The 19,011-nt window shown below is 51.4% G+C and overlaps 1 protein-coding gene across 1 annotated transcript in view; it reads right to left on the bottom strand.

Moving 5' to 3' along the window:
* Positions 1–42: 42 nt before the first annotated feature.
* CHST3 (carbohydrate sulfotransferase 3) overlaps positions 43–19,011 on the bottom strand; it is a 41,090-nt gene continuing 22,121 nt past the window's right edge. Inside the window, exons 2-3 of the mRNA XM_082424546.1 lie at positions 7,577–7,798; positions 43–6,183 (exon numbers count right to left, since the gene is read on the bottom strand). Coding sequence (XP_082280672.1) covers positions 4,890–6,183; positions 7,577–7,734 — 1,452 coding nt within the window. The 5' untranslated portion in view covers positions 7,735–7,798 and the 3' untranslated portion in view covers positions 43–4,889. The remainder of the gene's footprint in view (positions 6,184–7,576; positions 7,799–19,011) is intronic.

Genomic DNA, 19,011 nt, shown 5'->3' on the forward strand with positions numbered 1-19,011 from the left:
TGCTGAGAATAAACGCAAAAAAGAGAACAGAGACACTTCAGATTCTGCTCATTGCGCGTTTTCATTTTTAATTAAATAAATCAAGTAAGCCATCAGGTGATGGGTTCACATTCTGTTCTGCAGAGAAGATCCTGACTGGTGGTGGCCACCAGCTTTCTGAAGGCAGCCCCTGTGTTTCCAGGAGATTGTAGCCACGACAAGAACATCTGGGACATTGATGGCAAGGGGGCTGGGAGCAACATGGCCAAGCAGGCTGAGCTACATGTTACACATACACATGTGTGGACACATATGTACATACCATGGCCACATATGGCCATGAAGGGGTATCCTGTACTATGCGGCCATGAAACATGACAGAGGGCCAAAATTCTTGGCAAAAAGAGTTTGCAGGAACCAGGAGGGAGCAGGGGAGCCAGGCAGACTTGGCCTAGAAAGTACAGATGAAAGGGAGACTTCAGGGGGTGACCAGTTCAAGCCCAATGTTAGAAGAAGCCAGGAACATAGGTCATTTTATTTGACAAATAAATACAAATAAAATACCTGGTCTACAATATGAGCTAGGCCCTGAAGATGGCACCATGTAATCTTGGAAACACATAACTAATTAGTCCCCCATGCACAGTATGGAATGACAAAGGTCACAAGACCCTAGGATCTTGAAGTTCTTAAGACATCTGAGCTGCTAATTCTGCTTCATCCTTTTGAGGTAAAGAGCAGCTTCCACTCTTCTGAAACCCTGGGCAGTTGAAAGGCCATGTGGCTACATTCAGGAAACCCTGGGCCGCCTTCCTCCCTTCTAGCTGGACCATGTGCTAGGAATCTTCACAGGCAAACCCATTAACTTTGGAACTCAGAGGACGCTCCTTCTTTAAATTTGTGCAGACTGACAAGATCCACTTCTTGGAGCTCGTCAGACTGCACAAGTTTAAAGAAGGAGCATCCTCTGCAGGCACCTGTTCCCCCACCCCACTCTCCCTGCCTCAGGAACCCATCCCTCTGAGACCCACCTTTGCTTTCAGCCTTTGGGGATGGGAGTGGGAGAGGACTGCCTTGGGGACACAGCCATCCAGTCTTCTGCCCCTGTCCTTCATAATCCAGGGCCTCATAGTCAATCAGGGCTGGAAGAGACCTTCAGGGTCAGGACCAGACCATCTGATGCTTACATCTCCTGTCTGCTCTCTAGGCCAAGCATACGTCTTCTGGGACAGGGACCTCCTGGAGCTCGTTCAGAAAGCAGAGGTGGAAGGGGAAGATGTTCTTGTAATGGGTTGGTTGGGTCCTCTGCTCTTAAGGGTTTGGTCAGCAGCTGCCCCATTAGACCAGCCTCTGGCATAGCTCCCAGGCTGAGGGTGCTGGCAGACAAACATTTTTTTTTTTCCTGTTCATTTAGTTACTTATTTTCAAATGAGTGCATCACATAAAGGGACAGAGGGCTAGAATTTGCTTATGTCTCTCAACCTTAGTAATAAGTTGGTGATAACCTGCAAGGGCCGTACTACAGAGATCTGCACATCTGCTTCTTCTTTTTCCCTCTTCATGGGACTCAGGAATCCTGCCCCCCAAAAAAATCCTGCTCCCAAAGACCCTTCCCCCCATGTCCTCATCCACTCCAAGGTTTATAAACAAGGCCCAGAGGAGAAGCCAGGAATGGGCAGCAGTGGCGACAGCCTGAGGGTGTTGGACACTGCCCCGTCTCACCAAGGCCTGGAATGTTCTGAACTATTTTTATAGGCTGGGCTAAAGAGGTCTTCATGAAGAAAAAGAGAAACGAATAAACGCTCATTGCTGAATGAGCCTCTTGTTCCGGGGAAGCTGGCAGCGGGCGGAGGTGAGGCCTCAACACTCCCTCTGTCTCCGGGCAGGTGGGTGCTGTGGAGGGGAAGGCTCGTGGGGGCCAGAGGGAGCAGAGAAACCAGGGCTGGCCTTGCTGGAAAAGGAGGCACTAACTCCCAGCTGGACCACCTCCCCTAGCGCAGCTCCCTGCTGAAAACCCCTCACGCGTTACTCCAACCAGGTCCCATGGAGTGTAGAGTCAGTAGTGATCCCTCCTTCTCCTCCCTAAACCCCAAGGGTTCCCAGAGCATTGCTGAGCCCAAGGCAACACTCTCTTGAGTTGTGTCCTATTTCAGATACCTGGACAAAGATAATATAGCAGAAAGGGCCTTACTGTCACATCTTCAAATCAACAAGAGGAAACCGAGCTAAAAAAATACCCTGCGGCCATCGTGACTCTCACGCTCTCAGTTTTGTCCTCTCGTGTATTCTGAATCGTCTTGGAGTGTCCTTGTATGTACGAAGTGAATGGTTTCTATTATTATTGTCTTTTTTGATTTGGGTACAGCTTTGAGTCCATGCAAAAAATAAAATATTTTCTGTCTCTTCTTTTTCACAAAATAAATAAATTAAGTCAACCTGCAGTGTACAAATTGTTAATGTCCTGAGAAGTCCCAAAGGTCCATTCTCGGCATAGTCCTCAGAGCTCAGGGGTGGAGGCCTTGGCCCCAGAGGCATAGGAAGGGAAGAAGGAAGAAGTCTGCAGTCCACACTAGGAGGGCCCCAGGAACCAGAAAGGGCCTTGGATAGAGGTGCCTGCCCCCTACCACCCCCAGGTGGGGAACAGTGGAGGGAGCAGGGCAAGGGCTGGGGAAGAATGGCCAGTACCTCTGGGCCTGCCAGAACCATCCTGGCCCCACTCTGCCCCAGGATCAAGTTTTCAGAGCTGGAGTCCCTTTGGACCCCAAATTAGAGCCATTTCCCGGCACAATTTATTCTTGGAACGGAAAACCTAGAGACTTCCTTGACTGGCTGAATCCATGGTGATGGAGACCCAGCAGCTCAAACGCACTGACTGTAACGGATCCCACAAGGTGGCCACTGTCCTCACCTTTTCAAAGGCTGGCTTCCTGCCAGGACACACCCCCCTCTTCCCTATGGCAACACTAGCTGGACCCAGATCCTGTATTTCCCTGCTCCCCATAATACTCAAAACAAAACTCAGCCCTCTGGGCTTGACAATGAGACGGATCTGATACAGAGGTTGTCCAGGAAATCAGAAACAGCCCTTAGTGAACTGCTGATGCTTTCTGCAAGTTCTGAGGTGGTACTGAGTTCTGCTCTCCAGTTTGGGGTGGGAATGGGGGAAATGCTTCCACTGTGGGGACATCTGCTGCTTGGTCATAGGTCCCTGACGCCCCAGGAAATATGTTAGGACCTGGGAGAGATGTTCAAATCTGGCCTCTTCTTGGGGAGGGGGTGAGGATTGCTAATTTATGCTGCCTCTGGACACTCAGCAAAGAACGCCACTGGTTTCTGATATTTGTTCCACATGGGATCAAACAGAAAAGCCCGTGGGGCACTGTGGGCTGCCATGTGGCCACCTCGGCTCTGGTCCTTCTGGGGGAAGGCTCCTCCTCCTCTTCCTCCAGCAGGAGCCAAAGTGCTCCCCACTGGTCTTCCCAGCCCCCCTCAGCCCCTCAAGCCCACAATGCTTCCAAGCAGCACTCCTGCAGAAACAAACCTGAAAACACAGCCACAAGAAACCAAACCATAAATAACTTAAAAAAAATAAAAACACTCACCCCATCCCACATTGAGCAATACTCTTCCCAGAGCCCTAAATGAGGAATTCCAGACACTAACCACATAACCATGACGACCAACCATGTGGCTGACCTCTTTCCCCTGTCTTCTCAGGGGACAGGGTATCCTGATGTGACTTCTCCCTCAAGAGCACTCTGTATTTCCTTCTGGGCCTTGCCCCACAGAGGCCTGGCTGGAAATGACAGGACTCACGAGCTGCCTTTTGCCTCCAGGGACCACCGATGCTCCTGCCCGTCAGGCTTGAGGCAGCTTTCAAATACGGACCTGCTCTTGGTGAGCTAATTGAGCTAGGACAGGGCCTTCGGGCTGCAATCACACGAGGGTCAGCCATGCCATTTCAAACCATGCTGCCTGCTAGCAGCAAGGACATGAATGGGTCAGGGGAGGTAGCCACGAGAATCTAAGGTGGGCAGAGGCCATGGACTTGGCAGTTCTGTATCCACCGTTCAGCCTCAAACTTGGATGGGGAACAGGGTCATGGCCCATGACCGTATATCATTCCCCCTTCCCCGAATAACTCTAAAAAGGTAACCAGAGGCTTTTCTTTAGGTGTGTGTTACAGATAAAGCATAAAGCAACAGGGAAGATTTTTTGTGTGTGTGTTTGTGTTTTTATGTTCTTCTGCCTGTGCGTGTGGTGTGAGTGTAGGTATTTGTCTTTATATGTGTATGTTTGTTTTGTAGCTCTATATAGAGCTGATTTCACCTCTCCCCAGGGACCCACCCAGATGCTACACTGGATTATGGAGAAATTCAGAAACTGAAAGGTTGACACTGAGTACAGCAGGGGGTCTGACTGTGACTAGTCAGTGTCTGAAACCCCTTTCGGTTGTTAAATATTTGTGGACTCTGACCCACAGGGTCTACAGGCACCTATGTGTGTTTCATGTATATTTCTGTGTGTGTATATGTGTGTGTGTGTGTGTGTGTGTGTGAGAGAGAGAGAGAGAGAGGGAGAGAGAGAGAGAGGGAGAGAGAGAAGAGAAAGGCTTGTCAATAGGCTCGGGCCTGCCTGGGCCTGCTCAGGAGACCACAGCCCCCTAGGTCTGGGTTTGACAGCCCTCAAAAGGACCGCCCACTGTCCTGTTCTCAGCGGGAAGCTCCAGGCCCACAGCTGGGGCGGGGAAGCGAGCGGGCTGCGGGCCTACTTCTACAGCGCAGGCGCCACCTACGCCCTGCACGTCTTCCTGCCCACCCCTGCGGCGGCGCTGCAGTCTCCCAGCTGGCCTGGGTGAGGCAGGCAAGGCGGGACTTTCACCAGGAGGGGTGCTCAACGCCCCGGGTCCCCTACGTGACCCAGAAGGTGCCGCGCTCCTCCAGCAGGCTGACGGAGCGGTTGGAGAGTGAGGCGGCGTCCTGCACAAGCTTGTAGCCGAAGAGGCGCATGGCGGGGCCGCAGGCAGCCTGTACCACCTGCGCTAGCTTGAAGGGCATGCTGAAGCGCCACTTCTCAAACTGCTCCGAGGAGTTCTTCTGCGTGGAGTAGATGCCGTCGTGCGCCGCCTGGGTGTTCTTCTGGATCCAGTCCTCCACCTGCGGGGTCAGGGGAATGCCTGCAAAGCGGTACATCTCCTGGGCCTTCTGCAGCGGCCTAAGGGCCACGTCCTCGTAGCGCACCAGCATGTAGCGGCCCCGCAGCCAGGCCGGCTGCCTCAGGCCCAGCTCAGCGGACTGGCGGATGCTCTCACAGTTGCCCTTCAGCCGCTGCACCTCCTCCTCCCTCAGCTGGTCCTGTCCCTTGGCCAGCCACTTCTTCCAGGTCTCGTACTTGTCGGCGAAGGCCACCATGCGGGAGGCTAGTACAGCGCGGGGGTCGCGCACCAGCTGGATGACGCGGAGGTCCAGGCGGGGGTCCTCGGCCAGCGGCTGCAGGAACTCCAGCTGCCGTATGCGGACGGCCTTGATTGCCATGTGCTCCTTGCGGCGGCAGGCCTCGGCGGCCAGCGTCATGTTGAGGAGGCCGCAGCGGCGGTTCTTGCAGGGGTACTTCTCGAAGACCTTCTTGACGAGGGGCGTGCAGACGGGGTCCTCGCAGAGGGAGCGGCTGGAGCCCCGGCGGAACACGAACTGGGTCAGGTGGTCCTCGGGTGCCGGGATGATGAAATGCTCCAGGAGGTACAGGTCGCACAGGAAGAGCTGCTTGAGCACGTCGCGGTATACCAGGGCCGAGCCCGCGGCGTTGGCGCCGCCCTGCTCGAAGGACACCGTGCGCTCGATGTGCCACAGCGGCTCGAAGAGGTAGAAGATGTTGCCCTGCTGATTGAAGAACTCGCCCACAAACGAGGAGCCCGTGCGGGTGGTTGCCATGAGGAGCAAGTGGCGCCGGGGCGGGGCCTCGGCGGGTGGGCGGGACTCCTGCTGCTGCTCCGGCTCCCACTCTGCGGTCTCCTCCGCAGCCTCCTCTGCCGGCGCCACGCCCAGCTGCAGACTGAGGTTTCGCAGGCGGCTCTGCAGCTGCGTGAAGGCCGAATCCAGCTCACTCAGGGACAGGAGGGATGCGTTCTCGGCCAAGACTAGGGCTGGGTCGGTGCTATTGGCATCTACCAGGGATTGGGGGATCTGCTTCAGTTTGTCCGAGACCCTGTGAGAACAGAGGGATACCGGGGTCAGTGACGGACTGGGGACTCCATCCCCTGTGCCACCCTGAGGAGCATCCCAGGATAATCACCCAGAAGCCGACTTTGAGGCAAGGATTTAAGTGTAAGTAGTTTATTTGGGACTTGATCACAGGAAGAACGGGTAGAGGGGTTGGGAAGTGAGGCAGGGAGGAGAGGAAGTCCATAAGGGTGAGCAGGCTACCCCTGTGGCCAAATCGCTCTGCTGGAGGAACCCCAGGAGATGGGGTAGATAGAACACACCTCAGGATTCTCTACCCAAGGGGTGTGAAGCTCCCAGCTGGCCTTGACTGCGGGCTGTTCCCAGAGGCATTTACTCCCCAGGACTTGTGGCTTGCCAGTGTGCAGGTGGAGAGAATGCCCTCAGGTGGAGAGTTGCAGAAGCTTGCAGTAGGACCCAGTAGGCACAAACTGGAGCAGTCCATGCTAAGGAACCCAGGCAGGGCACTGACATAGTGCCTACTACATAGCCCTATTCCTAACCTACCCATCCTGGTTGATGCTTTCTTGCAGGGGTTGTGCTTGGGAGAGAAGGTCTGTGAAATCTTTCTGTGTCTAGCAGGCCCACTAGCAGGGCCACTGCACACAGCGGTACACTGCCAACTCTAGGGGGCAGCATTCCCAGCATAGCCGTTGTGAGTGCACACCCCTGGAGTTGAACAGTGCACAACCTGGGCAGCTGAACATGGCAGCCCTGCCCACCAGGGTATCTGTACCAGGACCCTGCCTCACCCTCATCCATGACTTCAGATTGGTATAGGAGATATGCTGTTAATGTGAGGCATCATCCTAGGCCAGGAAGTTAATTAATAATAATAACCATGGCCAGCAAGTACAGGACACCAACTGTGTGTCAGGCACAGGGCTAAATGCTTTTACATTTTCTTATTTAATCTTTACAACAAGGCAGGCCCCATCATTAGTCACATTTTACAGAAGAGGGACTTAAGACAGAAAAGTGAAATAATTTGTCTAAGCTGTCACAGCTAGAAAGGGCCAGAATCAGGGGAATTCCCTGGCGGTCCAGTGGTTAGGACTCCATACTTCCACTGCAGGGGTCATGGGTTCGATCCCTGGTGGGGGGACTAAGATCCTGAAAGATGTGTGCTGCGGCCAAAAAAAAAAAAAAAAAAAGTGCCAGAATCAGGATTCCAACTCAAATTGCCTGAGTCTGGAGCCCAAGTCTCACAGCTGTGCAGTCATGAGGACATGGGCATGACCTACTGCCTGGGCACAGGAGAGGTCTGATGATTACTGGTTGAGGGATTGCCTTTGTAGGTCCACAGAGAGCCCTATAGCTACCTCTCTGCCCCCACCCACCCCACCTTGATAGGGAAGACTTGTGCTTGCATCCCTCACCTTGATATGATTTTATTTTCCTTTTCAATGAAGACAAAAACCACCACCACAAAAGCCAGGAAAAGGGCATATTTGCTCCTCATTCTCAGGCTGTGCAGAAAGTGTCGGCAGTCCTGGGGCAAAGTGAGTCCTTTCTCCATGGGGAAGGGTGGGGCCATGGGCACTCAGCTTGGGGCCATCACTCAGGACCTGGCTCGTCGTTCAGGTGGGGGACACCTGGTCCTGTGGAGAGATGAGCGGTCAGGACACCCTTGTCTGTAGATGAGAACAAACAGGAGCTTTTCCACCAGACTTTTGGGGACCACAGCCCTGTTGTGCCAGAACCCCAGACCCACTCTCCCAATGGACTATGCCCCAGAGACTTGAAATGAGGTCATTCAAAATACCAATGAACCTTCTGATTCGTCCATGTCACTTCCATCCTCACTTCCTTTGACCTCACACATGACTGAAAGGCAAGTGTATGAAAAGAATACTCCTTGCAATAAACATGTTTGGAATAGCAAAAGAGTGAAACAATCTAAATAAAATATGATGGAGCAAGCAATGGATTATTATGCAGCCACAAAGAATAATGTGGTGGATCTACTAATGCTGACATGAATAATCTACTATATATTGGGCTGGCCAAAAAGTTCGCTCGGGTTTTTCCATAAGATGTTACAGAGAAACCCAAATGAACTTTTTGGCCAACCCAATATGTTATAATTTTATGTATAAATAATGTATATATATTATAGATAAGCAAGCTGCAGACATAGTGTGTTTATATAGGATAGGGTTTCTTAGCCTCAGCACTATTGACTTTTTAAAAAATTTTTATTGGAGTATAGTTGATTTACAATGTTGTGTTAGTTTCTGCTGTACAGCAGAGTGAATCAGTTATACGTATACATATATCCACTCTTTTTAAGATTCTTTTTCCATATAGGTCATTACAGAGTTCCCTGTGCTATACAGTATGTCCTTATTAGTTATCTATTTTATATATAGTAGTGTGTATATGTCAATCCCAATCTCCCAATTTATCCCCCCGCTTTCCCCCTTGGTAACCATCAGTTTGTTTTCTACATCTGTGACCCTATTTCTGTTTTGTAAATAAGTTCATTTGTACCCTTTTTTTATATTCCACACATAATCAATATCGTATGATATTTGTCTTTCTCTGTCTGACTTACTTCACTCAGTATGACAATCTAGGTCCATCCATGTTGCTGCAAATGGCATTATTTCGTTCTTTTTTTATGTCAGCACTAATAACATTTTAGATCAGATAATTCTTTGTTGTGGGGATTGTCCTGTGCCTTGTAGGATGTTTAACAGCATCCTTGGCCTCTACTCATTAGATAACAGTAGAATCCCCTTTTGTGACGATCAAAAATATCTCCAGACATTGTCAAGTGTCCTCTGGGCAGGGGGGAGGTGCAAAATCATCCCAGGTTGAGAACCTCTGATGTAGTATGATCCCATTTGAAAAAAAAAAAAATTAAGGGAGAGAAAAGTGGACTGTGACACAGTCACAAGGCCTGTAACAAAGGGACGGGTAGGTCAGGAGAGAAGGGTGGGGTGAGTCTTAACGTTTGCTGTGTAACATTGTGCACTATTAGAAATTTTACCATGCAGATGTATAATTTTTGTTTTTGTTTTTTTTGGCTGCGTTGGGTCTTCGTTGCTGCGCGCGGGCTTTCTCTAGTTGCGATGAGCGGGGGCTACTCTTCGTTGTGGTGCATGGGCTTCTCATTGCGGTGGCTTCTCTTGTTGCGGAGCATGGGCTCTAGGTGCGCGGGCTTCAGTAGTTGTGGCTCGTGGGCTCTAGAGCGCAGGCTCAGTAGTTGTGGCACATGGGCTTAGTTGCTCGGTGGCATGTGGGATCTTCCCGGACCAGGGATTGAACCGGTGTCCCCTGCATTGGCAGGTGGATTCTTAACCATTGTGCTACCAGGGAAGTCCTGGATGTATAAATTTTTAAAAATTAAAGGTTTTCCACCATAGCATGTGAATTCTAACAAAATCCTTCACATGGTCTCGGCTTTCAGGTCTCAGCTTCGTCAGGCAGCTTCCCTGGGATAGGTTAGGGCCCCCTCGGCCCCGCCACAGTACAAAGACTCCCTTTGGCACCTGAGACTTTGTCATAAAGCAGGCCCACTTGTAATGACTTGTTCAGTGCTGATCATCCCTTTGTGGAGGGCGGGGAGTTTGTCTGGGTCCCTCATTATCCCTTAGCACTGGGCCAGGCACACAGGAGACACTCATGCACGGCTGCTAAATGACAGAATGGTTAAAGGAATAAATGACTCTTAACACAAAGTGTATATATTTTTTAAAGCTGGAGTAAAAACACCATTGCCCAGTGGAGCCTGAATCACCATTTCTTTCACTCGTCCTCACCATCACACACACACTGTCCCGTACCACAAGCCCCAAGATTCCAGCACAACCCCCTCTGCCAAAAGTCTGTCCCTTTCTCCACGAGGACCCTCATCCATGGGAGACAGTCTTCTCCAAGTTTGGAAAAATCTTATTGTGACCTTGTGCAGGACATCCAGGACCATCCTTCTTTCTGGGAAAGATGGATTTCTTCCAAGCTGATGACATGGGGGAGTGGGAGGGCAGAAAGGAGGGTCCCAGGGCTGTACCTTCATCACACAATGGAAGTGGCTTTAGGGACAGCCAGAAAATCTACCCTCTGGAGAAAGCAGTGAGGCTTGTGAGAAGACAGATGTGTACCCTGGCAGCTGGAGTGGAGTTCCTCAGCTGTGCAGGGCAGAGTGGTGGTGGGGCAGTGGGCAGCTCTCCCTGGCAGAATGCTGGGGTGCTTTGTGAGTGTGGGTAGTTGGAGAGGAGCCAGGAGGGAAGAGGGCTGCAAGGCCAGTTCAAGGGCAACTGAATAGTTTTGCCTCTTCCTAATTCTTCTGGGCCATTTCCTATGCACTCATTAAACAAATATTTTCTGAGCACCTACTATGTGCCATTCTAGGCACAGGCAATACAGCAGTGCACAAGCAGACCCGGCCCATGCCCTCATGGGGCTTACACTCTGGTTGAAAGAGTCAACTAGAAGGATATGGGTAGATGAAATTTATTGAAATTTATAAACTTACTACTCTATGCCTGGTGTCATGCTAAGCGCTTGATTTGCATTTCCTCATTTCACAAAAGCCCTATTAGGTAGCGACCATCCCATTTTACAGATGAGGAAACTGAGGTTGAGAGAGATTAATTAATTTGCCCAAGGTTCCTCCAGCAGTAGCCTGATCACCCCTCCCAGACCTACGTCATTCCAGCCTCTTGATGTTCCACAGTGACACCCCCCCCCCCACCCCCGCCATAGCACATGTGGTTGGGCTTTCCAGCTGATGGTCTGTCTGTCTCCCATTCCCAGACTGCAAGTTCTCTGAAGTCAGGACCAGCGTCTAGAATGGCACCCACCACATATCAGCTGCCCAGCAAACCACTGGTGAGTCAACCCGTTGAAGCTGGTGCCTGGAAGGCTGTCAGCATTCATTTGCAGAATGCCGGGCAGGGCCATGTTCCTCATGCACCCAGTTTAGCCTGTGGTGGGATACGAGGCCACCTATCTTGCTGGGAGGGTGAGCCCCAGTACTGGGTCTGCAGACCACAAAGCGTTGAAATCCTGGCTTTCTTCCCTCTCGGCTCTCAGCTGAGAGTTGCCTGGGTCTGATGATGTGAGGGAAGCAGAAGGAGCTAGGACCAAAAGTCCTGGGCTCTCGTCCTTTCTGCATGTCTACCACGCTGTGTGGCATTGTATAAGTGACTTAACCTCTCTGGGCCTCACTTTCTTCACTGGTAGCATGGAAAGGGTGGTTCCTACTGCATAAAGTTGCTGTGAGGAGCAGTATCTGGTACATGGGAGAGGGAGAAAAGGCAGGTGTGGCCCAGGGGGAGTTGCGTTCACTGTCCTCTCTCTTTTGGGTCTAACATCTTTGGTAAGATTTAGAACTTTGGCTGCCTCGATGACAAAGATCCTGAACCTTCTCCTCCCCTCCCTTCCGGGCACTGTTTCTATTTCTGAGTCGCTGTCCCAGCCCCCTCACCCCCCGGATAATACCAGATTCCTGAGAACCTTCACGACATTGCCCTAAAAGGAAGACACAAGGGTGAAAACTCCCTCCAAATGAAACCGCAGGCAGGCTGTTGGCTCCTTTGCCCTGCCCAGGCAGGCTACCCCTAGGGTTAGCTTTGGCAGGCCAGCAGGCAAGTGGGCAGGCAGGCGAGAGAGGTTTAGACCCAGGGGTAGCAGGGGGTCACAGATGCCAGGAGGTCACGGGTCATGAGGGACGAGGACAGGGCTGGGATGGGGGTCACTCAGGTAGAACCTGCCCTGCAGGAGGCCCTTTGCAAGAAGTGTGTCTGTGATATCTGTGACACTGGACAAAACTTTGTGCTACCTCCCTCCCCAAACCCGTGGTGCCCCCCTTACTTAGCTCATGGGAAGCATGAAAAATCTCTTCCTTTTCTTGACGGATGCCATCTCCCAGGGGAGTACTTGATACCTTTCCTCCCCCCAACACCAGCAAAAGGAAATTGTGACAGCCAAAGGAAAAGGTGGTACGTCCCTGCTGGGATGCCAGTGGAGGTCATATTTCCAGGGCACCAGGGTCAGTGCTGAAGAAGGCCAGGGGCATGTGCCAGCCCAGCTCTGCCTGGATGCAGTGGGGAGTGGGGCAGCCGTCCTGGGCCCAGTTATACTCAGTACTCAGCTCAAATGTCCCCTCCTCCGGAGTCCTTCCCTGACCACTGACCTAATATTGACCATCTCCCCTCTCCCTATCATGTTCCCTCTCAGCACCCTGCTTTATTTCCTTCCGGGATGGAAATGTGCTTGTTTGCTGCCTGTTTCAGTCACTGGAATGTGAGCTCCCTGAGGGGAGAGCTCTCTGTCTGCTTCATCTTTGTATGCCCAATGCCCTGCTCCATGTGCACCAGGCATAGTAGGTGTCTCATAATTTTTGTAGAATGAATAGATGGATGCCTTTTCCAAAGCACTTAGCCCACTGTGAGATGCTTAATCATTCTAAGTTGATGGAAAATACAAAGAGGAAGAAGAAAAAGCCATTGTTCCCTGGGTGAAGCATATGTGTGCGCTGTGACCTGTGCTGTGGGTGTGCACTGATTATATGCCCTGAGTGTGTACTACAAGCATGGGCTGAGTGGATACTACACGTATATACTACTTGTGTGTGCTACGAGTGTGTACTATGGGCAAACCTTGGCGCTTGGGGCTTCACATACATCAGTCTCTTGAATTATATCAACCCAGGATGCCTTTTTGAGGATAAAGAAACTAGGCCTTGTGGCTTTCAGTTCCAAGTCTCTCCAGCTATGTGCTAACAGTAGGGAGGGCAGAAACCAGCGAAGGCATCCCAGGCAATCTCAGTGAGGGAGCACTGGAAAGAAAGCAGGCTGCGATCTGAGGCCCGAAACTCTAGGCACCAGCTCCCCTACCCGGCTCTCCCCTCGGAGGCCTTTCTGCTCAGGCCTCCCTCGTGACCTGGCAAGGGGCCTTCACAAGAGAACAGTTTTCTACTTGGATGGCTCCCAAGCAGGCCCTGGGCCCGCCGCTGCCTCCCGTGGGGGGGTGGGGTCCCAGGGTCTGCTGTGAACGGCGCTCTGATAAGGGATGGGCCCTGCCCGACGTTGCATCAGGCAGCAAAGCTCCACTCCCCTCCCTTGGCTTGCTCGGGGCCAAGAGCACAGTGGGGACTGGGGCCTCAGCTGTGGCAGGCCCTGCTCACAGCCTTTCCACTGGGCAGGAGGAGGAGCCGCCTGAGCCGAGGGAGGCCAGGAGCTGAGACGGAGGAGGCTCCTGGGCAGAGGTGTGAGCAGTGAGGCCCATCGTGGGAAAATTCTGAACTAACTCATGAGCTGCAGCCCTAGGGGGCCGGGAGGCTGCCCCAGCCATGCCGTGTCGCCAGACACCTGGGAAGGGAGACCTCGGGGGGCTTTCTGTGAGTTGTCTCTGGATCCCCTAGAGTGGAGACGGAGGGCAGGAGCACACGTGCTCATAGGTGACCTCTGCTTGGGGGATGCAGGAGTCCATCCAGTGGCCTGTCCAGGCAAGGTTCTGTTTCACAGAGGGACGTCCAGAGGTGGCTTGGGCTGTCGAGCTTAGTGTCTGACAAGAGAGTAAATGGCCAGGAGCCGTTGGATGAACCAGTGAGAGAAGGAATGAGAGAACGAGGAAGTGGATGGAGGCCTGGCTGATGGATGGTCCCCTGCGCAGCCCGGGGCTATCATTCCTCCCCAGGTCCCTCACATCCCAGGGCTCCAGCTTCCTCTCCCAAGAACAAACCATCTAAAACTTCCTTTTGGGCACATGTCCAACCTCAGCCAAGATAGAGCCAGAGTACGTGCTCCAAAGGTGGAGGTATGTGTCACCTGAGTGGCAGTGGGCATCCAAGAACTCATGAGAAGCTGTGGGCCAGAGCCACGAGGTGGACCACGGGGCTGAGGCCAGCCTGGTGGAGGTGGGGCCTCCACAGACTCGGAGGGAGCCAGCCCCGGCCGGGACAGACCCCGCTGCCCCTCGGCCCCATTTGGCTGTGCGGGGGTATCGGGCAGCACACTGTCTACCCCCATCGCACACAGCCCTTCACCAGGGCCTGCTCAGCTGTGTGAGACGCACATCCTGTGCAGAACGCTGACGGCTGCGCGGATACGGGCCCCGAGAACAGTCCCAGCCTCCCTATCTGCACAGGTACCTCCCGTGCCTCTCACGCTGAACCCTAGGCCCTGGGCCACGTCGGAGCCGACCCACTGCTCTGGGCTTTCCAGCCCTCGCCCAGTCAGGAGCTGCAGCAGAGGCTGGAGTCCAGGCGGCCCACAGCCATGCAGCCAGGCAGCCTGGTGAGGAGTCTGTCGGCTTGTTTGGAACCGACCTGGACGTGGGCCAAGAGTCGTGGCCAAGGATGTGCGCCCAGCTCTGGAAGTCCAACGTGTGAGAAGCGACTTGCGTGTCTCAGCAGACAGGGCTGGCTGAGTAACTGCGGTGCACTGGCTCAATGAAAGCAAGCCAGGCAGGGGTTAAAAACGCTGATGCGCAGCTACAAAAATGGAGCATTAAGTGATGATTCTTTTCACTTTCTACCCTTTTGGATTTGAATTTTTGACAACCATGCACATGTACCACTTTAATTAATAAGCTTTAAAATCTCATCTGAAGCTTAAAAAGAGAAATGTAAGGTTACTTTGGAAGCGGCGTGGAAAATGCATTGGAAGAAGGAAGGACTGGAGGCCGGGAGAGCGGGCTGTCCCTTCTGCACTGGTCCAGGAGAGAGGAGGCGGCCTGAGCAAGCAGGGATGGAGTGGACAGAGGAAGGACAGACACGTGAAACCTTAGGGAAACCCGCGTGGTGCCTGTGACTTGCATAGCGTGGATGAGCCTTGAGGACAGTATGCTTATGAAGTGAAATAAGCCAGACACAAAAGGACAAATCCCGTACGATTCAACGTACATGAGGTACCTAGAGGAGCCAAACTCGTAGAGACAGAAAGGAGAAGGGTGGTTGCCTGGCCCTGGGGGGAGGGGAAATGGGGAGTTGGTGTTTAATGAGGACATAGTGTCAGTTTGGGAAAATGAAAAAGTTCTGGAGATGGATAGTGGTGAAGGTGGCACAACAACATGAATGCACTTAATGCCACTGAACTGTGCACTTAAAAATGGTTAAAATAGTACATTTTATGGTATGTCTATTTTCCACAGTAAAAAAAAAAAAAGAATTCATAAACAATAGGCAGGGTGAAGGAGGGCAACAGAGGACTCCAGGAGGATCCCTGGTTCCTTCCTTGGACAGCATTCCTGTTCTCTGCTGCACCCACAGCGCCTGGCACGTGGCAGGGCTCACAACGTTTGTGAGGTGAATGAATGGATTCATAACTGTGTTTAAGAATTGGCTGAGTTTCTTGTAGTTTCTCTTCCCCCATGTTAGTGAGGAAGATGATTAACATGCCATTGATTTTATATATAGAGAGAGAGAGAGGGAAAGAGACAGAGACAGAGAGACAGACATAGAGACACAGACAGACATTTTGGAAAATCCTGAACAAATTATACAGTGACTGTCTTGACTTCTTTGCTTTTACATATTGACTTTGAAGCCCTGTGACCTTAGGAAAGGAACTTAAACTTGAGTGGTTTCATTATTTATAAATGGGACACTTATAGCATCTACTGTATACTCAGTGGTCATGAGGAATTCAATAAGATGCTAGTGAAATGCTTAATCCAAGCCCAAGTTGTGATAAATGGTCCTACTAAGGAACCACTCACCCTGTCTTTACAGATGCAGCAGACTCTGTGGCTTGTGACCAGTGGCAAGTACTGGAATGGTTGCAGTGGGGTGGGGGTCTCAGTCCCCTAAAAATACCAGGGTGATAACCTGATCTGACCACAGCTAGAAACACCCCTCAGGCAGAGCCAACATCTGCTCATTTATGGATAGCATTTGGCTCTGGGCATCTCATCCTCACTCTCAGCCTCATCTGGGGATAAACTTGCTGACTTTCCCCGTCCCAGGCACCGCAGTCACCTGTAGCCCTGAAGCAGCAGAGCAGCCGGAGAGAGACCCAGAAACACCATAGGCAGAACCCTTAAGGATGCTCTCTCCCCAGCTTCCCTATAGGCCAGAGCTGCTCACAAATTCCATACGGCCCCGCATCTCCAGGAAGTGCTGAGTGCGCTGACAGGAGTGTGGCTGCAGAATGACAGAAGCCACGGGGTACAATGGACCCCTGCGGAGTAGCCAGCTCCACTCTGGCTGTGGTGAACAGAGGCATCAGGCCTCAGATCTGTCAGGCTGAGGTCAAGTTGAATGCCAGTGGATTTTGCCCCCAGGACAAAATCATGCTGTCAGCAGGGACTCAGGCCAGCGGCCTTACACAAAGCAGCTCGGCTTTCCAACTCTAGCTGTACTTGCCTTCAGCTGTGCAAGTGTGCATTTCTTTCGGAAAGGTCCAAGAGAAATCTGTCCTATATACTACCCCACCAATCATGAAAAACATGGCTTTTGCCCTAAAACTGCAGAACGTCAGGATTGGAAAGGGCTTGGAAATTTTCTTATCCACCCTTCCTCATTTTTCATCTATAGCAATTCAGGTTCAGAGAAGGGAAGTGCTTGACCAAGGCATAACTGGATGGTGACAAAACTTGAACTACCACATAGGTCTCCTGCCTCCCAGGTTAGTGATGGCCCCGCCAAACTTTATCACCCTGACTCTCGTAGCTTAGCCCACTCAATAACCTTCAGCACAGGGATGTCAAATAAATGGTACACATTCCACTCAGCAGTCCTATGCCTGGGGCAGACATCACTAATCAATCATTGTCCTCTTTTCAGCTGAGACTAAATGTAGCCTCATAAGCCTTCTCAGTGCAGTGCCAATCCATTAGAGCTGGCATGTGAGATAAAACCAGTTTGCCCCTCCAACTTTACGGGATCCTTACTGGCTACCAAACAAAAGTCCTCACCCCCCTTTAGCTTACCATTCTGCTGTCTGACATCACCCCTCAATGCCAGCCAAATTCCAGGTCTCCTCCTACACAAACCCTCCATTCTAGCACATGTGCCTTGTACATCCATCCTCCAAGCCTTTCATTTAACACATAAAGGCCTTTACTGAACAAAACACCACAGATTACAATGAATGGTGAGGTCACTAAGGATAGTTAAAGCATCAAAATTTGCCAAAAAAAAAAAAATTGCTTTTGAAAAGAACTGCAATGGATGCAAGGTTCTTATAATTCTACCTTTCTCCCTCGCTTGGCTTGTGCTTTCATGAGCGAGAGTGGAGGTGGTGTTACAGAGAGCCTAGGACACTGCACAGAACGGCTGCCAATCCATTCCACACCACAGCTGGCAAAGTTCTTCACACGGCTAATCTTATATTGTTACTCACATGCCTTTATATGTTTTTATGAATAAGAGCCAAAATTTTAAAAGTCTTAGGGCTTTCCTACAAAGTGTTTTTTGGATTTCGGGAAAATTTGGGCAAGTCCATTGGAGTGTGTCTTGAGCGTGAACATAATCTGCCATGGGTATTACAGCAGAAAAAGGTTGAGGCCAATCGCCTAAAGAAACCATATAAGGGCAAATCAAAATGATGCGTGGTGCCACTTTTTCCCATACTATATTGAAGAACCAAATGTTCCATAATATATTGTGTGGGTGAAATTCTAGGGAAACAACTGGCAGAAACTTGGTGCTCACCAGGTATCCACATGCCCTCTACCTTCCCCAGCCCCTCCTGCAGTTAGGTTGGGCCAGTGACCAGGTTCTGACCTGTGGGGATGTAGGTTAAAGTGATATAAGCCACTTCAAGTCCTGGTCCTTAAAATGATCCCACACATTCCCCAGGTCCTCTCTTCTCTTGCTGTGGCAAGACTGGAGGCCAAATGTTCCAACTAGCTTAATACAAGGTGGAAGCAGCCCAGATACCGAGCCGCTGCTTGGAGAGTCACCCCACCTGCATCAGATGTGATGCAAGTACAAAATTAGCCTTTGTGGTGCTGAGCCACCAGGACAGGATTTCTGAGATAACTGGGAAGAGAAAAACTCTCAATGCATAAGCCCAGGATCCCCTTCCTGCTTTCTCCTACTGACTGACATTCCTAAGGAGACTTTCTGCACAGGAGAATGTCCATGTAAGGGACAGATGGAGAGGAGAATTTCTTTTGCTCCCTGGTTTTTTTTCCAATCCTACTGTCTTCAATGCAGAGGATACAGAATTTGGATCGTCCAGGGTGGTCCGCAGTCCCACAGTTTCCTCAAGCCCCCATTTAATCCTTCCTGTTAACAGTAGGCAGGAGCTTTATTCCTTGTGACTCTTCTCTTTTTCACCAGGGAGTTCTGCCCACCATCCAGGCGCCCGATCTGTAGGGGAGGTAGCGGTAGGAGAGAGGGGAGCAGCCTGGGTCTTAGCCCACACTGACTACTGCTATTGTCTGGGCTGATCAATGGCCACGAAGGAGTCCATCTATACCCAGCCCTTGGAGAGGAGAGACAGAGTCTGAAGGTGGGGAGAGAGGTCCAGGCTGTCAATGTCTAACTGCTCTGAGGACTAGACAGGGGGGACTTGCAATCAGACTTGGTTTGGGTGGCAGCTCTCCCATTTATTCTCTAGTGATTTTTAAAATTAATTAATTAATTAATTTATAGCTGCGTTGGGTCTTCGTTGCTGCGTGCGGGCTTTCTCTAGTTGTGGTGAGCGGGGACTGCTCTTCGTTGCGGAGCACAGGCTTTAGTAGTTGTGGCTCGTGGGCTCAGTAGTTGTGGCTTGCAGGCTCTAGAGCGCAGGCTCAGTAGCTGGTTGTAGTGCACGGGCTTAGTTGCTCTGTGGCATGTGGGATCTTCGTGGACCAGGGCTCGAACCCATGTCCCCTGTATTGGCAGGCAGATTCTTAACCATTGTGCCACCAG

Source organism: Balaenoptera physalus (genome assembly GCF_965194825.1).
Source record: "Balaenoptera physalus genome assembly, chromosome: 14".
Lineage (NCBI taxonomy): Eukaryota > Metazoa > Chordata > Mammalia > Artiodactyla > Balaenopteridae > Balaenoptera > Balaenoptera physalus.